This window comes from Pangasianodon hypophthalmus, chromosome 10, assembly GCF_027358585.1.
Source record: "Pangasianodon hypophthalmus isolate fPanHyp1 chromosome 10, fPanHyp1.pri, whole genome shotgun sequence".
NCBI lineage: Eukaryota > Metazoa > Chordata > Actinopteri > Siluriformes > Pangasiidae > Pangasianodon > Pangasianodon hypophthalmus.
The window spans coordinates 7329958-7349264 of record NC_069719.1 but is presented as its reverse complement, the minus strand read 5'-3'; the positions used below and the strand labels follow the sequence as shown (position 1 = coordinate 7349264).

The following is a 19307-nucleotide window of genomic DNA, read 5'->3' as shown; positions in this document are numbered from 1 at the left end:
GATGTCAAATGGGAATGCATTAGCTAAGGCTAACAAACAATAGCTTTATTACTAATCTCTCAAATGTTAGTAAACATGGTAACTCTGACAATACAAATTAGATAAATTCTAATAACTAGCTGTCACAATACAAACATCCATGATAAAGTGTCCATAGCAGCAGATACAGTAGATTACAGTGATTTGTATTAGGTCTCATTCTTACTTAGACATATGTGCTAATCTGATGCTAAAAAGTAACAGTATGAGTTTACAAATGTATGATTATAGGCATAGTTATATAAGTATACACCGATCAGCCGTAACATTAAAAGCACTGACAGGTGAAGAAAATAACATAAACACCTGTCAAGGGGTGGGATATATTAAGCAGCAAGTGAACAGTCAGTTCTCGAAGTTGATGTGTTGGAAGCAAGAAAAGTGGGCAAGCATAAGTATCTGTGCGTAACCACAGACGAGAGTGCCCATGCTGACCCCTGTCCACCGCCGAAAGCACCTACAATGGGCATGTGAGCATCAGAACTGGAACATAGAGCAATGGAAGAAGGTGGCCTGTTCTGATGAATTATTTTCTTTTACATCATGTGGACGGCCATGTGTGTGTGCGTCACTTACCTGGAGAAGAGATGGCACCAGGATGCACTGTTGGAAGAAGGCAAGCCAGCTGAGGAAGTGTGATACTCTGGGCAATGTACTGCTGGGAAACCTTGGGTCCTGGCATTCATGTGGATGTTACTTTGACACGTACCATCTACCTAAACATTGTCGCAGACCAAGTACACCCCTTCATGGCAACGGTATTCCCTAATGGCAGTGGCCTCTTTCAGCAGGATAATGCGCCCTGACGCACTGCAAAAATCATTCAGGAATGGTTTGAGGAACATGACAAAGAGTTCTAGGTGTTGACTTGGCCTCCAAATTCCCGAGATCTCAGTCAGATTGAGCATCTGTGAGATGTACTGGACAAACAAGTCTGATCCATGGAGGCCCACCTCACAACTTACAGGACTTAAAGGATCTGCTGCTAACATCTTGGTGCCAGATACCACTGCACACCTTCAGAGGTCTTGCCTCAACAGCTCAGAGCTGTTTTGGTGGCACAAGGAGGACCTACACAATATTAGGCAGGTGGTTTTAATGCTGAGCCTGAACAGTATGTGCTAATCTGATGCTAAAAAGTAACATTATGACTTCACAAATATATGACTATAGAGGAATGTAGTGATGTGTCATAAGTATAGCTAATTATAAACCAGAATTAAGTTCAGTAACAACCCTTCTTAAAATCCATCTTTGTCTAAACAGCTAATGCAGGCTGAGCTGGTCAAACTGGCTGCTAAATTATACCCCAGTTAGCTTAGAAAATAATTTTACTCTGTTACTTTCCACGTCTGGAGCTGTATGTTAATCAGAGGATGATATATATTTCAGTCTTGATAAGCTGACTGAAAAGGGACAGGGGGATGAGACCAAAGTGAAAATGAAACCAAAACCTGTGAAGACTTTATTGAAACACTTTAAATAGTGAGACAGAGTGGATTTTCAATCAGATCTCCTCAGGAGTCCAGAAAGATATGAAAAGTCGACTGGTGAATGGTGTAATAGCAACTGAATGTAAAGTGAGCGTAATGCTGAGCGTAATAATTAGGCAATCGAGTATGCAGTATTTTGCGTGTAATAAAATGCATGTAATGCAGTGTTGATGTTAATAAATGTTTGGCATTGGGCCTGAACTTTAAGTAGTAGTTTACTAGATTTAAATTATACATCATATTTTAGTGGTATACCAGTCTGAATAATATTAATAAATGTAAATGTAATAGATGTTCAACTCAGTATACTGTATAATATTTTTCTGCTTAAATTCCTGGAGGTTTTACTTAGCAAGTGTTAAAACTTGGGTCTGACATGATATAAAGTAACTGAGCAGTTATTTTTCCATAACAAAATTCTCAACTTAACATAAAATTAAATGGATATATTACAGTGATGGGCTGTAGCATCACAGGTCCATGGTCCCCATTTCGATCCTGAGCTCAGGTTACTGTCTGTGTGGCGTTTCTTTGTATGTTCTTCCCATGTCCATATGGCTTTCCTCTGGGTTCTGTAGTTTCCTCCCACATCCCACAAACATGCCAGTATATGAATTAGCTAAGATAAATTGCCCCTAGCTGTGAATGTGTGTGTGTGTGTGTGTGTGTGCATGGTGCCATGTGATGGACTGATGTCCCATCTAGGGTGTATTCCTGTCTTAATCCCAGTCTTCCTGGGATATGTGCTGGATCCACCGCAACCATGACAAGGATAAAAGTCACTGACTGTGAGGGAGTGAGCATTGCAATTATGGTCAGCTTATAGACTGAAAAAATGAGAGACACAGGGAGATGTTCGGAGAAAGAAAAAGAGAAATATGAGGAACTGAAACAGAATGAGAATAAGAGAGAATGACTATGAGAGAGAGATCTTATGATGCATGTGGTGGAATGTCCATCCATCTATCCATCTATCCATCCATTTTCTGTACTGCTTATCCTACACAAGGTCGTGGGGGAGCCTGGAGCCTATCCCAGGGGACACACGGCACAAGGCAGGGGACACCCTGGACACCCTGCCAACCCATCACAGGGCACAACTGCACACACACTCACATGCCCATTCACATTCTACGGACAATTTAGAGATGCCAGTCAGCCTACAGTGCATGTCTTTGGACTGGGGGTGGAAACCGGACTACCCGGAGGAAACCCCTGAAACATGGAGAGAACATGCAAACTCCATATACACAAGGCAGAGGCATCAAACCAAAGGAATCGAATCCAACCCTGGAGATGCTATGCAAACGTGCTAACCACTAAGGTGGTGGATTGTATTAAATTTAATTATTTATAACTAAATGCCCTCTAGAATCTTCCACCCCCTTTAAAAGCCTACAATTTGGAAGCTACAGTTTATATAGTAGGAGGTAAGTAGCTAGGCAAAAACATGACCCATTGATAAATTATTGAAATGAATACATGAAACATACAGTTCTGTGTATGTCTTAGGCACATGTAAAGAAATACTGTAGCGCAGTGATGCCTTCAAAAATAATGAAATTAAATGTTTCTACATTAAAAAATACTATACAGAGCAGTAAGCAGTAATAAATGAAACAGAGTCAATATTTGGTGTGATGACCCTTTGCTTTAAAAAAAAAAATTGTAGTCTCAGATACAGTGTGTGCAGTTTTATACATGCTTCATACTGCCACGAAAACGCTTCAGCTGTTTTCCATGGACTACACCAACACACATTGTGCTCACACACACGCACACTACAGTGTAAACCCATATGAGGATGGGTTCTCTCTTGAGCCTGGTTCCTCTCAAGGTTTCTTCCTATCACCATCTCAGGGAGTTTTTCCTTGCCACCGTCGCCCTGCTTGCTCATCAGAGACGGCACACACACACACTTCACTTTACTTTTGTTTGTGTAAAGCTGCTTTGAGACAATGACCTTTGTAAAAAGCGCTATACAAATAAAAATGAATTGAATTGAATTGAATTGAATTTTATAAGGAAATGAGCTGTAAGTTTTACTGAGAATTTTGCAGAACCAGCTACAGTTCTTCTGGAGACTTTGACTGTGCTGGAAAACTAATGTTTGGAAGTCTAAAATGTTTTTGTACTGACTCAATAATGTAGAAGTCATAAAATAAAAATCTATAACAAAATTTGTACTAAAAAAAAAATACAGGGTGCCTATATAAGATTTTTCACAGTACTGTACTGTATGTCTACCATTGACTGAAGTTCTCATTAGCATATCATTCTTGGAGACAAAGTTAGAAGACAGTAGTAAGAAAGACAATAACGAAGTTGTCTTCTGGGTTGTTATTCATATATGGCCAAACGTTTGTGGACACCTGACCATCGCACCCATATGTGCTTTTTTTTTTTAAATCGTATTCCTGATTTAGTCCCCTTTTGCTGTTCATTCTCCACTCTTCTGGGAAGGCTTTCCACTAGATTTTAGAATATGGCTGTCTGGATTTGTGCTCATTCATATCAGGGTTCTGTGCAGGACACTCGAGTTCTTCCACTCCAACCTTAACACACCATGTCTTCATGGAGCTTGCACAAGTGTCATGCTGGGAAATGTTTTGGCCACTTAGTTCCAGTGCAGGGAAATTGTAATGCTTACAAAACAGGAAATTGTCACGCCTACAGCATAAAAAGATATTCTAGACAACTGTGTACTTCCAACTTTGTCGCAACAGTTTGGGGAAGAACCACACATGGGTGTGATGGTCAGGTGTCCACAGGGTTGGATTTAGTGAGTTGGCAGCCCTAGACAAAATATAGGAATTGGGCCCTGTTTCAGTGTTTTAACATCAATATTTAAATTTTCGGCATACATTAGATTTAATATAATTAGATTTAGATAATTTAGAATTAATAATTAAAATATATATCATTTCCATTTTTAGGGGGCCCAAGGCGGTTGCCTTCCTTTGCCTAGTGCTAAGTCCACCCCAGGTGTCCACAAATGTTTGGCCATATGGTGTATTTCGCTAGCTAGCTAAGGTACCAAGCTTCCGTCAACTTTGTTTAGCTCTAGCAGGTATGTGGTGTAGCTTTGAAAGTATCGGCTGTTGGGGAAATAAGTGAAGCGTCTTATATCACACCCTAATGCTTTCAAAAGCAAATGAATCAGGCTAAAAAAATGAAAATAGCTAACCACCCTCAGGCTATCTAGCCTTTTACTAAGAAAGCCTGTTAGCTCTTTGGAAACCTAAAAAAAAAAGGCAGGGGAAGAATGGAGAAATATTATGGAGACTAAAATAGAGACAAGAAAGTGGTTACTGAAGCTGAACAAAAGAATAATTAAGACTAAATCTGTATTAGCAACCAAAATTAACATTGATATAGGCCATCAAATTAGGCCAATAGCACACGACAACATGAAGCAGAAGGTTCTGGCAACCCTGTTGTGGGCGGGGATTGTCGCCTTCGTATTGTGCTGCGTCATCGTATGCGGAAGTGGATGTGAGCAAGCCGTCTGCAGTGTAGAGGAGGCGGAGGAGAAGGAGGAGAAGAGGAGGAGAGGAAAATGAGCTCCTCGCTATGACCGCTGGAGTCTGAACGAGCAAAGCGGCTCGTTTCTTCCCCATGAACACGCAGGTATTTGGCGCTTTTCTCGCTCTGAGGTCGCTGTTGTGAGATGTGAAGCTCGTTAGCTAGCGTTAAGCTGCTGCTGGTTGCTATTGGTTACAGCTTCAATCAGCTGATTAAATATTGAAGCGATGCTGCAGGTGCTTTAAACTGCACTGCGTCCTATAATAACACCGTGTGCTGGCTGAGAGCACAAGTGCTTCTGCAGGATCACGTCCTTGTGTCTGTCTGATATGCAGTGTAATGTATAATAATGAACCTGGTGCATTTCAGGCCCTGATGAGGACATCAGCATCATCTAATGCATTGCTATTAAAGGGAAAGTGCACTCTGAAACACACTAAATATGTTTAGATAAAAAATATTTGTGATGTGCTTAGTGATCCAGATCTTGATTTGTTAGTTGATGCTGAATTTTTGTTATTGCTGAGGGAAGTTAGTGGTTGCATGATGTCACAAGGGGAAATTACTGTTATAGTTCAATGATGTTTAATTTCAGTGATATCAAACACACACACACACACAAAAACAAAACATGTTTTGTCATTAGCTCCCAAAAACAAAAGTGGCATGATCTGCTGCAGAACAGAAAAACTCAACCTTCTACACATGGGTTGTCAAAAAGAGTGCACACACACACACAGTACCTACAGGAAGAGGAAACAGATACCGCAGCAGATACTCTGATGTTGTGGCGAGACATCTCCTCAAGGTTTCCTTTAATCTTCAAGCAAGAACGTGCATGTGCAATCGTGCAACAAGTGCTGCTTCAGAAAGATTGTTCGGTGCAGCTGGCAAGATTGTGAGTCCAGTCAGATGTTGTCTGAAGTCAACATGCTAGTGTTTCTTTCCTGTAATCAACCAAACTATTAAGGGGCAGGATTGATTGGCTTTGTTTGAGAATGTAACATTTATGGACTGTTCTGTTATGGTCATAGTTTATAGTGGTTGTTTCTGTTGTTTACAGAATTTACAAATTTCTGAAATATGCATATTATTTCTTTGAATGAATTACTTGAATATTTAAAGGTGTTAAGTGTATTAATCTTATATTGCAAGTGACAACTTACAAAAAATTCAATTAAATAATCACAATAATTTGTGACAATTATTTAATGAATAAAGCACACAAAAAATGGATGACAGTTTGTATGACAATCGTCAGAATCGCCAAAGCCCTAAAACAGACAATTAACCATCAAAGTCAATCATCAGAGCCTTAAAACAGACAATTAATCATCACAATCGCAATTATTTATTAGACAATTAATCGGCAGCCACATTTTATAATCGTGACAGCCCTAAAAAGTACAAGAGCGTCTTTTCTCACTCCCCATTTTCCAGCGGTGTTCGATGTTCTATTAATGAGAAATCCAGCGTAGAAATAGTGGACACAGCAAATGTAGGAAACAAATCCCAAAATACGACGTAGATGCACTGAGGTATGACATCGGCTAGTTAGTGATGTACGAGATGATGAGCATGATTGCGTAAATTCTGGTATTGGCATGAAAGTTGAAGCTTTGGAGCTTTCTGTTTGAGAAGAGTGTACAGTTGACGAAGGTGAGAGAACCAGACAGACTAAAGTACTAAAGCGCTGCTGCATCAGGATCTTTAGTTAGAGATGAAGCGAGTTCTAAATCTCAGTGTTCTCAACTCACTCAGCTCAACCGGATGCACTAGCACTTGAGATGATGTATTACGTGTTTGAAGGCACAATCTTCTTCAAAACGGTGCAACGAAACAAATGGCACAGTGATCAATAATAACAGCACATTAATGTAATGGACTAAATGTCTTCATATTTTGAGCCTTTGCTTCTCAGGTCCAGTGGCTTATTAAATAGACAGATGTTACATCCAGCATTACTGTGATGAAGAGCTGCTCATGGTATGTGAGGTTTGGAATCAGATATTTGATTATGTTAAAACGTGGAGTAGCTGCGTTGCTTTAGGACATCTGTTCTCTGCTTTTTCTGGAACGTACTCTTCCTCTAGGCACGCTGCCAAACAAGACACCAGATGAAGACTTTTTAGATCAATATTAAAATCTATTTATACCACAGCGCTGTTAAATTCTCAAATCTGATTGGTCAGACGGGTGATTAATTTCCTATAACAGCAGCTCCGACACTAGTGTTGGCTGAAATTCAAATCGCAAGTGCACTCGGTTCTAATACGTTATGGTTTAAAATGAGTTCTCAGGGACTTGATGGAAGCTCCACATAATGTAAGCCTACTAATAAACAGATTATAATTTAGCTTAGTTTAGTTTCTGAAAGGAAACATTTGTTTGACGTTAATGAAAGGAGTCTACAGTGCTAACTCTTTGTAATAGTCGGAGGTAAAGTGTACCTTTAAGTTGTTGTTTTTTCGTCACTGAAAAGTCACAGGGGGCCTTTGTACTTTGCTGTATATCTGTAACATGACACACTGTGCTGTTTTGTTTTGTTTTTGTCTTATTAACTTCAAAAATGAGGAAAAGGTGAAGCTGGTGAGGGAACAACTGTTTATAACTGTTATAACATAAGCGATAACAGGAACTAGCTAACTCGACTCTCGGATGTTCCACAACATTAAATATAACTATAAATGGATAAAGTATCTCACCATTCTTTAACAAGTGGAAAAAATATAAACATTGTGGTGTAAGGGGAATGAAACACGCGCACATCAACAGTAACAGCTTCAAACCATTTTGCAAAATGTTTAGAAGTTCAATACCTTTTAAAGAACCTGTTTAGAACCTGTTTCATGCTTGTGAAATTTGATGCAGTTGTGGGCCACGCATCCTGCCCCAAATTGTGCCCTAAACCTTGTGGTTCACTGCCAACAGCGCACTTTGGTGACGTTGTCGGGTGTGGAACTGTGTGCTTTGATGGCACGAGGGTGTAAAAGTGAGCATTTGGAACAGACTCGCGGTACACCACTTGTGTGAGTGCTTTGTGTGTTCAATAAACATTTTCCTCATTGTTCTTTCAGAGACAAAATCATCAGTTCACACTGGCAAAGATGAGTGTTGCTACCAGGTACACACACACATCCTCAGTTTAGTCAGTAGTGGTACAGTTCCATACTATATTCCACACAAATCCTTAAAATAGAAAGCTAATTTATTGATGAAAGACACTGCAAGATGCTACATTTACAATATATGAATATATTTTTCTCCTTTATTGGATTTAATGTTGTTTTATCCGCTGGGTTGCTCTCGGCTGTGAGCAACAATTCAATTCAATTCAATTTTATTTGTATAGTGCTTTTAATAACGGGCATTTTCACAAAGCAGCTTTACAGAAATAAATACGTTCAAGATATAAATTTTAAGTGTATTAATTTATCCCTAATGAGCAAGCCAAGGAAAGCCAAGTGGCAAGGAAAAACTCCCTGAAGAAGGAACCTGGAGAGGAACCAGACTCAAAAGGGAACACATCCTCATCTGGGTGACAACAAATAGTGAGATTATAAATAATTCCATTCTATAACTGTGTACTACGTGGTCAAATAGTGCAACCGTGTAACCAGGAAGTTCATTGAAGTATTCACATGAAGTCTGTTTGTTGAACTTATGCACTGTCCACTGATGGAAACTTGAGTGCAAAACTCTTCGTGGAAATTGCAGTCCTAAAGCTATCATAGCAATTGTAAACTATCCTAAACCATCATAGCATAACTGTTCATATGAATTGTGGTCCAAAGCCATCTTCATGGTTTTTAAGTGGTACCATTCTCGGTAATCTCAATGATCTTCAGGCTGTCCATGTGGGGCCATCCTCAGCTGGGAGTGATTTCCAATTGATGAGAACTCCAACCAGAAGTAGGGCATCAGGATGGATCAGGCAGGTCTGGAGAACAGAAGGGGTCAGGATCACTGATATCTCAGGAGTAGCATGTGTAGCTCAGAGGGAGACAGAGGGAGAGAGAGATTATTAGGTATGCTTATTGTCCCGTAATGGTTAAGGAAAATGTACTTTGTGTGCAGAGTGCAAGCAGGGGCTCCAGCAGTAGTAGCTATGACAGCATAACTAAAAGGGAGAGCCAGAAGCTAACACAGACATGAGGGCATCCTGGGACATAAAGCTGCCAACGACTCCACCATCAACAAACCTGAGTGAATTGGCTTTTTAATCGACTTGACTGGCTGCTTGTTTTGGGTCAGGACCTTAATCCACTCTCCACATATTCATTTAAGAATTGACAAATAAATTGACAATTAAAGGTGATTAATTATCAAATTAATTTTATATATTTTATATAGCCTAATTTTAAAGGAGTTTTTATATTTTATATAGCCTAATTTTAAAGGAGTGCATGTATAATCAAATACAGATGTTCAAAACAGAGATGGGTGTTAAATATTTAAAAGTTATGCTGTATCTAAGTTTTATCCCGTGGGAAGGTCACGAGGGGATTTGCATTTTTTTTTCTTTTTTTTTCAGTTTCTAGGCTGCATTTTTGTATTATTAACTTCAAGACAGAAAAAAAGAGAGGCTGGTGAAGGAATGACTTGCTTATAGCTGTTATAACACAAGTTATCTTCAGTGTGGTAACAGTATCTCTGCTTTGTATCAGACCACACACAGGTTGTGACTGTAGGTTGACCTGCAGCTCACAAGCTACAAGCTTAGTTCCTGGTTGTTGGATGGACTTTGCAAGGCTGCTTTAAAAAAGCTTCCTAACGTCTTCTTTTTCCTTGGAGTGCATGCAGCTTGAGCATCCTCAGTGGTCTCTGCTGGTGGCTCTGGGGGAGGCATGTACACACAAAACAAAAGACAATAAATACAAACGTATGGAGTATCAAATCACTATATAGATCACAGTGCAGCACTTACTTTTTCATTACAATTCGGCTTAGTGTATACACAACAGCACAGATTAATATAATAACTATTACCATCACTGCCACAGTCTTCATCATCTTGGCTTTCAGTCTGGCTTGTATTGATGTTATGTTGTCTTCAGCGGTGTAACTCGTCTTAAATTGTGGATCTACAGCACATGCCATGTCCAACAGAGCCTGGGTTTGTGGGTCACTGTATTTTTCATTTAGGTACGCCAAGATTCTAGACCTTATCCCTCCTGATAGGTCAGTATCATCATCCTTAATTTTCAAGATAGATGAGTTGAAAAGATGAAGAACTGGCTTTACAAAAGCCTAGAGGGTGCAGGGATTTGTTGATGGTCTCCAGCATGTCAGCGTTCTGCCACGTTGGGCTAAGACACCGGGACTTTTTTTTTTAGTCAGGACGTGAACAATGGCCTTCTGCTGCTCAATGACTCTTTCTGTCATGGCCTGACACTCTGTCTTCAGTGAGTTGCTCGGGGAGCTTCAGCTCCTTTTGTGCTGCCAAAAGTTCCCTCTTGCGCCTCCAGCTGTAGGACAAGGTGCTCACTAGGTTTTTGCAGAGGCCGCAGTACGGTCAATTCTTGGATCCTTCTTTGCATTTTCTACAGAACAAAATTGTCAGAAAAACATTATCAGAGCCACAGGCCCTTTCTAAGTGAGCAGCAAGTGGGCCCAATTTGTTAATTTGATATATTTTTGTCAGTTAATTATAGGTGCATTCAGTGTTTTTTTGTTTGTTTGTGGCTAAACTTTTAAACAGTAAGAAATGACTAGTATTTAGACACTTTACTATAAGATTATATAAGATTACTATATTCATTAACATTAATGCATTATGAACAAAACATAAACAAAGAACATACTAAATTCTAAACATTGACCAAGATAAACAAATTCGTTTACTTATTGTTAGCTCGATACCTAATGCATTTTAATGTTAGCAATTAGAGCATTATTTTAAAGTGCTACCTTTTTTTTTTTAATATGTTTACAAATTATGTACACTCACATGAGATGAAAACTCTATTTATATCAGTCTTATAGAAATTGCTGCTTTATTCTTCACTGTGCTGAGAGCACATACATGAGCATATATTATGTAATGCATACATATGACCAGCCAAATATTACTCACTTTATCTTTAGCTTTTCATTCCATGTAAGTGGACGTTTTCATTTGTGAAATAAATATGCTGAACATACTGTATGACGCTAGATTTCAGCGCACTATCAGAAAAATTACTAAGTGCACCTTTAATAAAATTGGCAAAATAAATTATACGATATCAGGGGAAAAAAATGTTAACACAACTCACCAATAGCTAAATGAAGTATATGTCCAAAGCATATATGTCCAAATGTATATTGTCCAGGGATTCAGAGAGGCTGCCCTGATCACATCAGCTGCATTATCCGTTGTAATGCAGATGAGTCTTTCCTCAAGCAAACCCCGTGCAGAAATCGCTTCTTTGAGGCCCGCTGCAATAGATTCTGCTGTATGGTCTTGCGGGAAGAAATGAAAACTCGCTGTCAATATAATGCATAGTCAGGCTCAGGTACGGTTTCGCGGTTCTGCCTGGCCACAAGTCGACTCTGGCGGCAAAATATTCACCACAAATTTCTCTCTCTAATTCCAGTCTACATTTTGTTTACAGCTCAGGCAGAGCAACTTTAGAAAAGTAGCTGCGTGAGGGTATCTTGTATCTTTTGTCACGTGTGCCGATCATTTTTTAAACTAAAATATTTTTTATTCTTGGCTAATTGAAACGTGATTGCCTCCGTTATTTCTGCATGTCTTTGCGAGCCAGGCGAATACAGTGTTGCGTTGAGCAATGTCGCCGTTATTACTGTCTGTGTTGAGGAAGGCCGGGAATTTTGTGTGGTTAAAGCCTTTTGTGTCTTTAACCTTGTTATTTCGTTCTTGGTATTGCACTTTTTGTTGGCTTTTTAGGTGGTGGATGAGGTTTGTTGTGTTACCTTGTGGCTCTGATACAGCACAGAAGCCCACTTTGTGTAGGACTTGGATCTGGTCAACATCACTTTCTCTAAACCCAAAATATTTCCAAACAATGAAGGATTACACCTTTTTAGGAACTCATGTATGCCCCTTACCTTCCTCTTGTTGCATCTTGGGTGCTTTACTATGGTTATCTGCCACTTCTGCGCTGTGTGTGTGAAGCCGTGAACTTCTGCGACACCTTATTTCAAAGCGTGCTTGAAAACGAAACACCGATTGGTCAGTAGCGAACTTCCAAAGAGAGCACGATAGGTCAGTCGAGACGAAAATTAACTTGTGATTGCGATTTGGTTTATTATCTGTAGCCTCAGCCCATAAGAAGAATGAACAGTTTGCAACCTTACAGGGCTGATGATTTCTGCTCGCTAACCCATCAATATCGCAGACGATTGTGCTTAAATAATCGTGGGAGGCAGAAATGCTGATCGATACGATTAATGGTGCAGCCCTACTGTCACGAGGTATTCTCCGCTCAGTGTGTGAAGAGTTTTGTTGTTATGAAAAGGAGGCAACTGGAATTTTAGCATGACAGCCCTAGTTTGGAACAAAAAGGTTTTCTGTTTTTGTTTTTGTTTTTTTTCCCTCACTACAGTGGCATGTGTTGAGATTTTTGAGGTAAATAGTTACTAACACAATTTCAACTAGAACATGATGAGGTTCAGCTTGAATTTCAGCTATAATTAGAGTAGCTTTGCATGTTTTCCAGTTTGCATGTTCACCCGTGTTTTGGTGTTGAAACTAGGCTTGTGCGATATTGATTTTTTCCCCCTCAGATCGAGATTTTAAATTTTAAAATATCACGATACACAGTTTGATCATCCAGAACCATTAGTCCAAAATTTTTATTTCATTTCACATTAACGAGTATAAAATGTTCTTCATTTTCTTTGACAGAAAGTGAGGGAGCCGGCATGAGACATGAGCATATGAGCTTTTTTTCTCTCTTTTTTTTTTTTTTCTTTCGACCGAAAGCTAAAAAAGCCGATTTGGCCATTTTCAGCTGAAAATGTTCAGTGATATTCCTAATAATTATAGTAAACCAATCTTAAATATATACTTATCTAATGTTAGCTAAGATGAACATACATGACAGAAAGCAAATGTACATGGGGTGGAGGAAAGGGGCGGGGCTTCCAGGAAGTGCCTGTTAATACCCGAGAGGTCAAAACAGCTGCACAGATCATCGTTCCAGTTTCACATGTTGATTGGCTCTTCTCTTGTTTTATTGGGGAGATGTTTTTACAAAGCTCCTATTCAAAATGCATAATAGTTGGCAGATCTGGTAAGGTAATAATAATCTGCGATCAATGTCACTGGATATCATGACAACGATATTATTGTCTCTAACAATATTATTGTTACACTGTACAAGCCTAGCTTTATAATATTGTTTCATAATACACTGTTTGCTTGTTAACATGCAGTTCATTGCATAACAGAGCCAGACTCGTAACTTATAAAACATATAAAACGTGGGCTAATGCCTGAAAAAAGGAAGGAATATATGACGTTTATGTGAGTGTCTTTCTCACCATAAATTCTTGCTCTCTGTAAAGTTTATACTCTTGCCTAAAACTAACTGAAAGGGATATTGTGTGTTAATTTGCACAAAACACAGCCTGAGCACTGATTTAGAAGTAAATCCAAGGCTAATTAATAGGCTTAAATAAACCAATAAGCTCTTCTGAATTCATATTTTCTTTGAATGCATGCTATTCATCTTTTAATTGTTTTTTTTTTTGTTTAACTTGGACATACATTTCTCTGAGTTTATAGGTGGTAAGTCAAATGTGTTGTAGTAAGAGGAATAATGCAGCAGTGAGCCATAAATAGCTCAGGGGTCGTGACTGATCACACAGTGTTAATGGAAGACGCTGGAGAGTTCAGACAGGTCAGCTTATTCACTCTGGCACTTTTTACACTTCGGCAAACTCGACTGCAGTGCCGTTTGCGTATATGTCTATGGAGGAAGCTGAAAGCAGCAAGTTTGAGTATGGGATTGGTGAGTCACAGGAGTGTTTGGGGCTAGCGGTATTGATTTTTTCAGCACTGCTAGTCAGGAGGTTTTTGGGGAATTAATGTGGAGTTGTGCTTTCAGGCTTATTTACTGTTCATGCTTGTCCAGAGTGAGGTGTGAGAATTAAAAATAATAATAATAATATTACAGTGGTAGAAATCACAGGCCAGCATTAAGAAAGTTATTATTTATTATAAAGTTATTATTATTTATTAGTCTCTTCTTTTATATATCAGCCTTTTGTCTGGTCAAAAAAAAAAAAAGTATATATATATATATATATATATATATATATATATATATATATATATTTTAAATGTTTTGTGAGTGTACATTTAAGGAATGAAAAAAGCTATATGGCTCTAATAAATAAACAAAATATTCTACACATTTAAATAATAAGCATAATATTTGAATAGTTCATAAAAAATATGTTTGTAAAGTAAATCTGTACAGATGGGTGTTGTAGATTTTTTTAATTTATTTATTTACTATTTCAGATCCTCATAATTGATAAAGAAAGGATTGTACTTTTTTGCTTGGGTTTTTTTTTTTTTTTTTTTTTTTTTTTTTGGTCCACACTGTAATCTATATCTACAATGAAATTTCTCCTGTTCAGTGAAGGTCCGTGTAACAAAACAAAGTTGTTGTTTATGCAAATGGATGGTGGTCTGGAGCATTTGAGAGGCGTTAGACTTTGAATGTTTGCTCTGTGTTCAGACCTGAAGGAGGAGATGACTAAAGAGGAAGTGCTGAAGGAGTCCTCGGAAGAAGACGCAGTCCTGGCCCGGTCCGGTGTTCTTTCCCACGCTCCTGCTCGCCCCGTTATTCACCAGGTGGCATCCGCGCCCATGCCTTCCGACTGTGGTAAGAGCTGTATGCGTGCGCCAGACGGAGGACAGAGTGGGAAGGTGCTCGCCATCTATCTTGAGTTCGATGTTTGAAATAGTTAGTAGTTATCCTACAAGAAATTCTTTTTATTGTAAGAAATAAGATGTTGAACTTGCTGAACCCATATGTGTTAAGACAAACTGTTTTCTCTCATGAATTAAGCAAATGTATTTTTACAGTAATGCTTTATGCATGCTAACCCGTCTGCCACAGCACTGGCTGCTGACTTTTACCACTACTACCAATACTACCACTAACACTATTACCACTACTACTACTACTACTACTACTACTACTACTACTTTTAGTACTACTACTACCACCACCACTATTATCAGTACTGCTACCATGACTACCACTATGTTACTGCTACTACTGCTACTAATGCTATTGCCACCACCACCACTACTACTACCAATACTACCACTAACACTATTACCACTACTACTACTACTACTACTACTACTTTTAGTACTACTACTACCACCACCACTATTATCAGTACTGCTACCATGACTACCACTATGTTACTGCTACTACTGCTACTAATGCTATTGCCACCACCACCACTACTACTACCAATACTACCACTAACACTATTACCACTACTACTACTACTACTACTACTACTACTACTTTTAGTACTACTACTACTACTACTTACACTACTACTACTACTACTTTTAGTACTACTACTACCACCACCACTATTATCAGTACTGCTACCATGACTACCACTATGTTACTGCTACTACTGCTACTAATGCTATTGCCACCACCACCACTACTACTACCAATACTACCATAACACTATTACCACTACTACTACTACTACTACTACTACTTTTAGTACTACTACTACCACCACCACTATTATCAGTACTGCTACCATGACTACCACTATGTTACTACTACTACTGCTACTAATGCTATTGCCACCACCACCACTACTACTACCAATACTACCACTAACACTATTACCACTACTACTTCTACTGCTACTATTAGTACTACTACTACTACACCACCACTATTATCAGTACTACTACCATGACTACCACTATGTTACTACTTCTATTAACACTATTACCACTACTACTACTTCTACTTACACTACTATGGCTAACATTACCACTACTACTAGCGCTATTGCTACTACTGCTGCTGCTACTACTACTACTGCTGCTTTCACTGCTACTAACAATACTACTACTACTGCTACCACCACTACTATCACTACTACCAGTACTACCACTGCTATTACCACTACTAACGCTATTACCACCACCACCACCACCACCACCACTACTACTACTACTACTGCTACTACTACTTCTGCTTACACTACTACTACCGCTACTGCTACCACCACTACTGTCACTACTAATACCAGTACTACCACTGCTATTACCACTACTAACACTATTACCACTGCCTCCACTACTACTACTACTACTTCTGCTTACACTACTGCTACTGCTACTGCTACCACCACCACTACTGTCACTACTAATACCAGTACTACCACTGCTATTACCACTACTAACACTATTACCACCACCACCACCACTGCCACCACCACCACTACTGCTACTACTACTAACCCTATTACCACTACTACTACCATCACTACTATCACTAGGACTATCAATACCACTACTAACACTATTACCTCCACCACTGCCTCCACTGCTACTGCTAGTATCACCACTACTACCAGCACTACAACCACCACTACTACCACCATTACTGGCAGCCCCAACCAGGAAGTATTACTGCTACTACTAACACTACTAACACTATTACCACCACCACCACCACTGTTAACACTACTAACACTATTACCACCACTACTACCACCATTACTGCTACTGTGTGTGTGTGTGTGTGTGTGTGTATATCTCATTAATATAAACCTTTGAATTAAATTATATATGGCACACTTTTCAGAGCTAGTGATATAGAATATTAATCAACACTGTTTATAATAAAGATCTTGTTTATTAATATAAACCTGATACACAGGGACTTGCATGGCAGATGCAACACATAATCCAAACCTTATAATAAACAATGTATAATCATTGATATCGTCAACTTCTCTGTAAGGAGACATTTTGTATAACAGTTATGGAAGTAGTCTCCAGTATCAGCTCCACTATGGGAAAGTCCACTATGGGAAAGTCTTCCAGACAGAGGACATCCAAGGGGGACTTCCCTCACTCGAGAAAGTTTCAGTCATGAGGAATTTTTTTTATTTAATTTTTCTTTTACTTTAATCCCTGTTTTCTTCAAGAATTTTTGTGCTAATGCTAATTGACTTGCTGTCAATAGCAATTTGAAAGTTTCCCTTTTAAAACCTTGCTTATTTAATCCTAGACCTCAGTTAAATTCAATGCAAATTAGTTGTCTCACATAATATGGATCAACAGGCTTCTCTGCAGTCTCCTACAATCGATTATGATTTGATATGGACTGGGCTTATTGATTTTTTATTTTTTTTTCCTTCTTCCTCAAGCTTGTCAGCTTAACAGATGCAGTTGCACTAATCTGGTTGTTTTTGTTTTGCAGATTTCTCTTTCTTTGACCCCAGTGATCCTCAGTGTAGGGTTGTGCTGTTGGATCCCGGTACCACAGTACCCGAGCTGTTCGCCGTGCTCAGGCAGTGGGTCCCTCAAGTGCAGAAGAACATAGAACTCATTGGTAACGAGGTCAGTGTTTGGCTTTTGCAGCTGTTAAAAAACATACACACCACTCATACATATGCCAAGTTTGTGTTGAAATGTGATCCTTTGCACCGTGTGTGTGTGTGTGTGTGTGCGTGTGTGGGTAGTTTATCATCTCTTCCTGGTTGGGACTAGCTTGTAACATTAGACTTGTGTTTGTGCTTCATGTTTTAGATTCTGAAGAGAGGCTGTGGTGTCAATGACAGAGATGGTCTTACCGACATGAGCCTGCTGCATTACTGCTGCAAAGCTGGTGCACCAGGCATAGGTGAGATGTGCAGGTGTATGCCAAGAACTCTGAAAACTGGTTTTGTTGTGTGAATTTTGAGTGTCTGTTGTTGAAAATACATCTTAATATGTAATACTAAGCTATTAAATAATCAATATAGAATAGTAAATTAATTAGTTTTTGTTAATGACTGAGAAACTACTACAGTAACCACCAAGTAGGTCAATACTTTTACCCTTGGAGCAACAAAAATGTCTTTGTCATTCTACCATTCCTAAAGCTAACCAGTTAGTTAACTGCTAGTAAACTAGCTACTATTATGTCACAGGCAAACAGAAATGAGATGTCAGTAAGTCTTAATTTATATCGTCATATTGTCTTGGATATATTTAAGCAATATCGCATGAGCAAGAATCAGTTATAGTGAATATCAGCAAGGCTGTGATCCGCCATAACTGATCACATCCGTTCCTATATTTGGTATAACTGCACAATTGCTAGTGGAATATTGCTTTGTACAATATTTCTATAAACAAGAAATTAATATCAATTAAGTGACATTTCAGACACAGTATAGCCAAATGTTCTGTTTATTTTTGCTCCATTAGCGTAAATAGATCCCGAAGAACCTACGCTCACGTTATACACTCACTTTATTGGCGTCCTTTCTTCCTTTTCGTCTCCATCTGATGAGCTTTCATATTTTAAGTTGAAAGTTACATTCATAAAAAAAAAAAAAGTATCGTTTGCTATGTCCGCTGATGATGTCGCTGACTCTGCTGTACTAGTCGTATCGAACTAGGAAGTGGAAAATTTACACGGCGAACACAGACAAGCGGAGTGATACACACAGTGATACTTCCCAGTGCGGTTATACTGAATATAAGCACTCTTGGAATTCTGCTTGACCAATCAAATTAGTGGACTAAAACTAACTGATGTGTAATTACCATTACGCCAAAGCGCTGTTGTGATGAAGTCTCAATTCTGATTGGTCAGAAGATCTTGATTAATTTGACAGCAGTTTCAGTTACAAATCACAGGTTTTTATTATACACTTGTTCTAATGCGTTAATGTTTCTATAGTAAAAACTAACACAGGGACTATGGTGGACAATTCAGAGAAACATATATAAAAATCACATTTGTAATTGTTGAGATGGTGAAGTTTTCTATTAGATGTCTGTTTAATGTTTTTGGATGGAGCCTCCATTGTCTGTGCTTTGTAACAGATAGAGGTAAAGCATGAGAAATTCTTCAGGACAGGGCTTTGTGGTTTCTCAGTAACATGACAATCTACGTCTTTTTGTATTCTTAACTATGAGAGAGAGAAACCGTGTTGACATTGGCATATTGCTGTAGAATAAGAGGAAGAAAACACATTGGAATGTGCTGTATTTGGAAAAAAACTTCACCACACCACCTCATT

The 19307-nt window shown here is 38.8% G+C and overlaps 1 protein-coding gene across 5 annotated transcripts in view; it reads left to right on the top strand.

Moving 5' to 3' along the window:
• The first annotated feature begins 5003 nt into the window (after nucleotides 1-5003).
• zgc:103755 (uncharacterized protein LOC449988 homolog) overlaps nucleotides 5004-19307 on the top strand; it is a 65880-nt gene continuing 51576 nt past the window's right edge. For 2 of the 5 annotated variants that reach the window (XM_034308363.2, XM_034308361.2), the window contains exons 1-4: nucleotides 13859-14017; nucleotides 14753-14899; nucleotides 17495-17634; nucleotides 17824-17917. In XM_034308363.2, the coding sequence (XP_034164254.2) occupies nucleotides 13972-14017; nucleotides 14753-14899; nucleotides 17495-17634; nucleotides 17824-17917 (427 nt within the window). In that variant the 5' untranslated portion in view covers nucleotides 13859-13971. Of the gene's footprint in view, nucleotides 5163-8134; nucleotides 8182-13846; nucleotides 14018-14752; nucleotides 14900-17494; nucleotides 17635-17823; nucleotides 17918-19307 lie in introns of those variants that run through there. The other 3 variants (XM_053237616.1, XM_034308362.2, XR_008302535.1) reach the window with 3 other exon arrangements.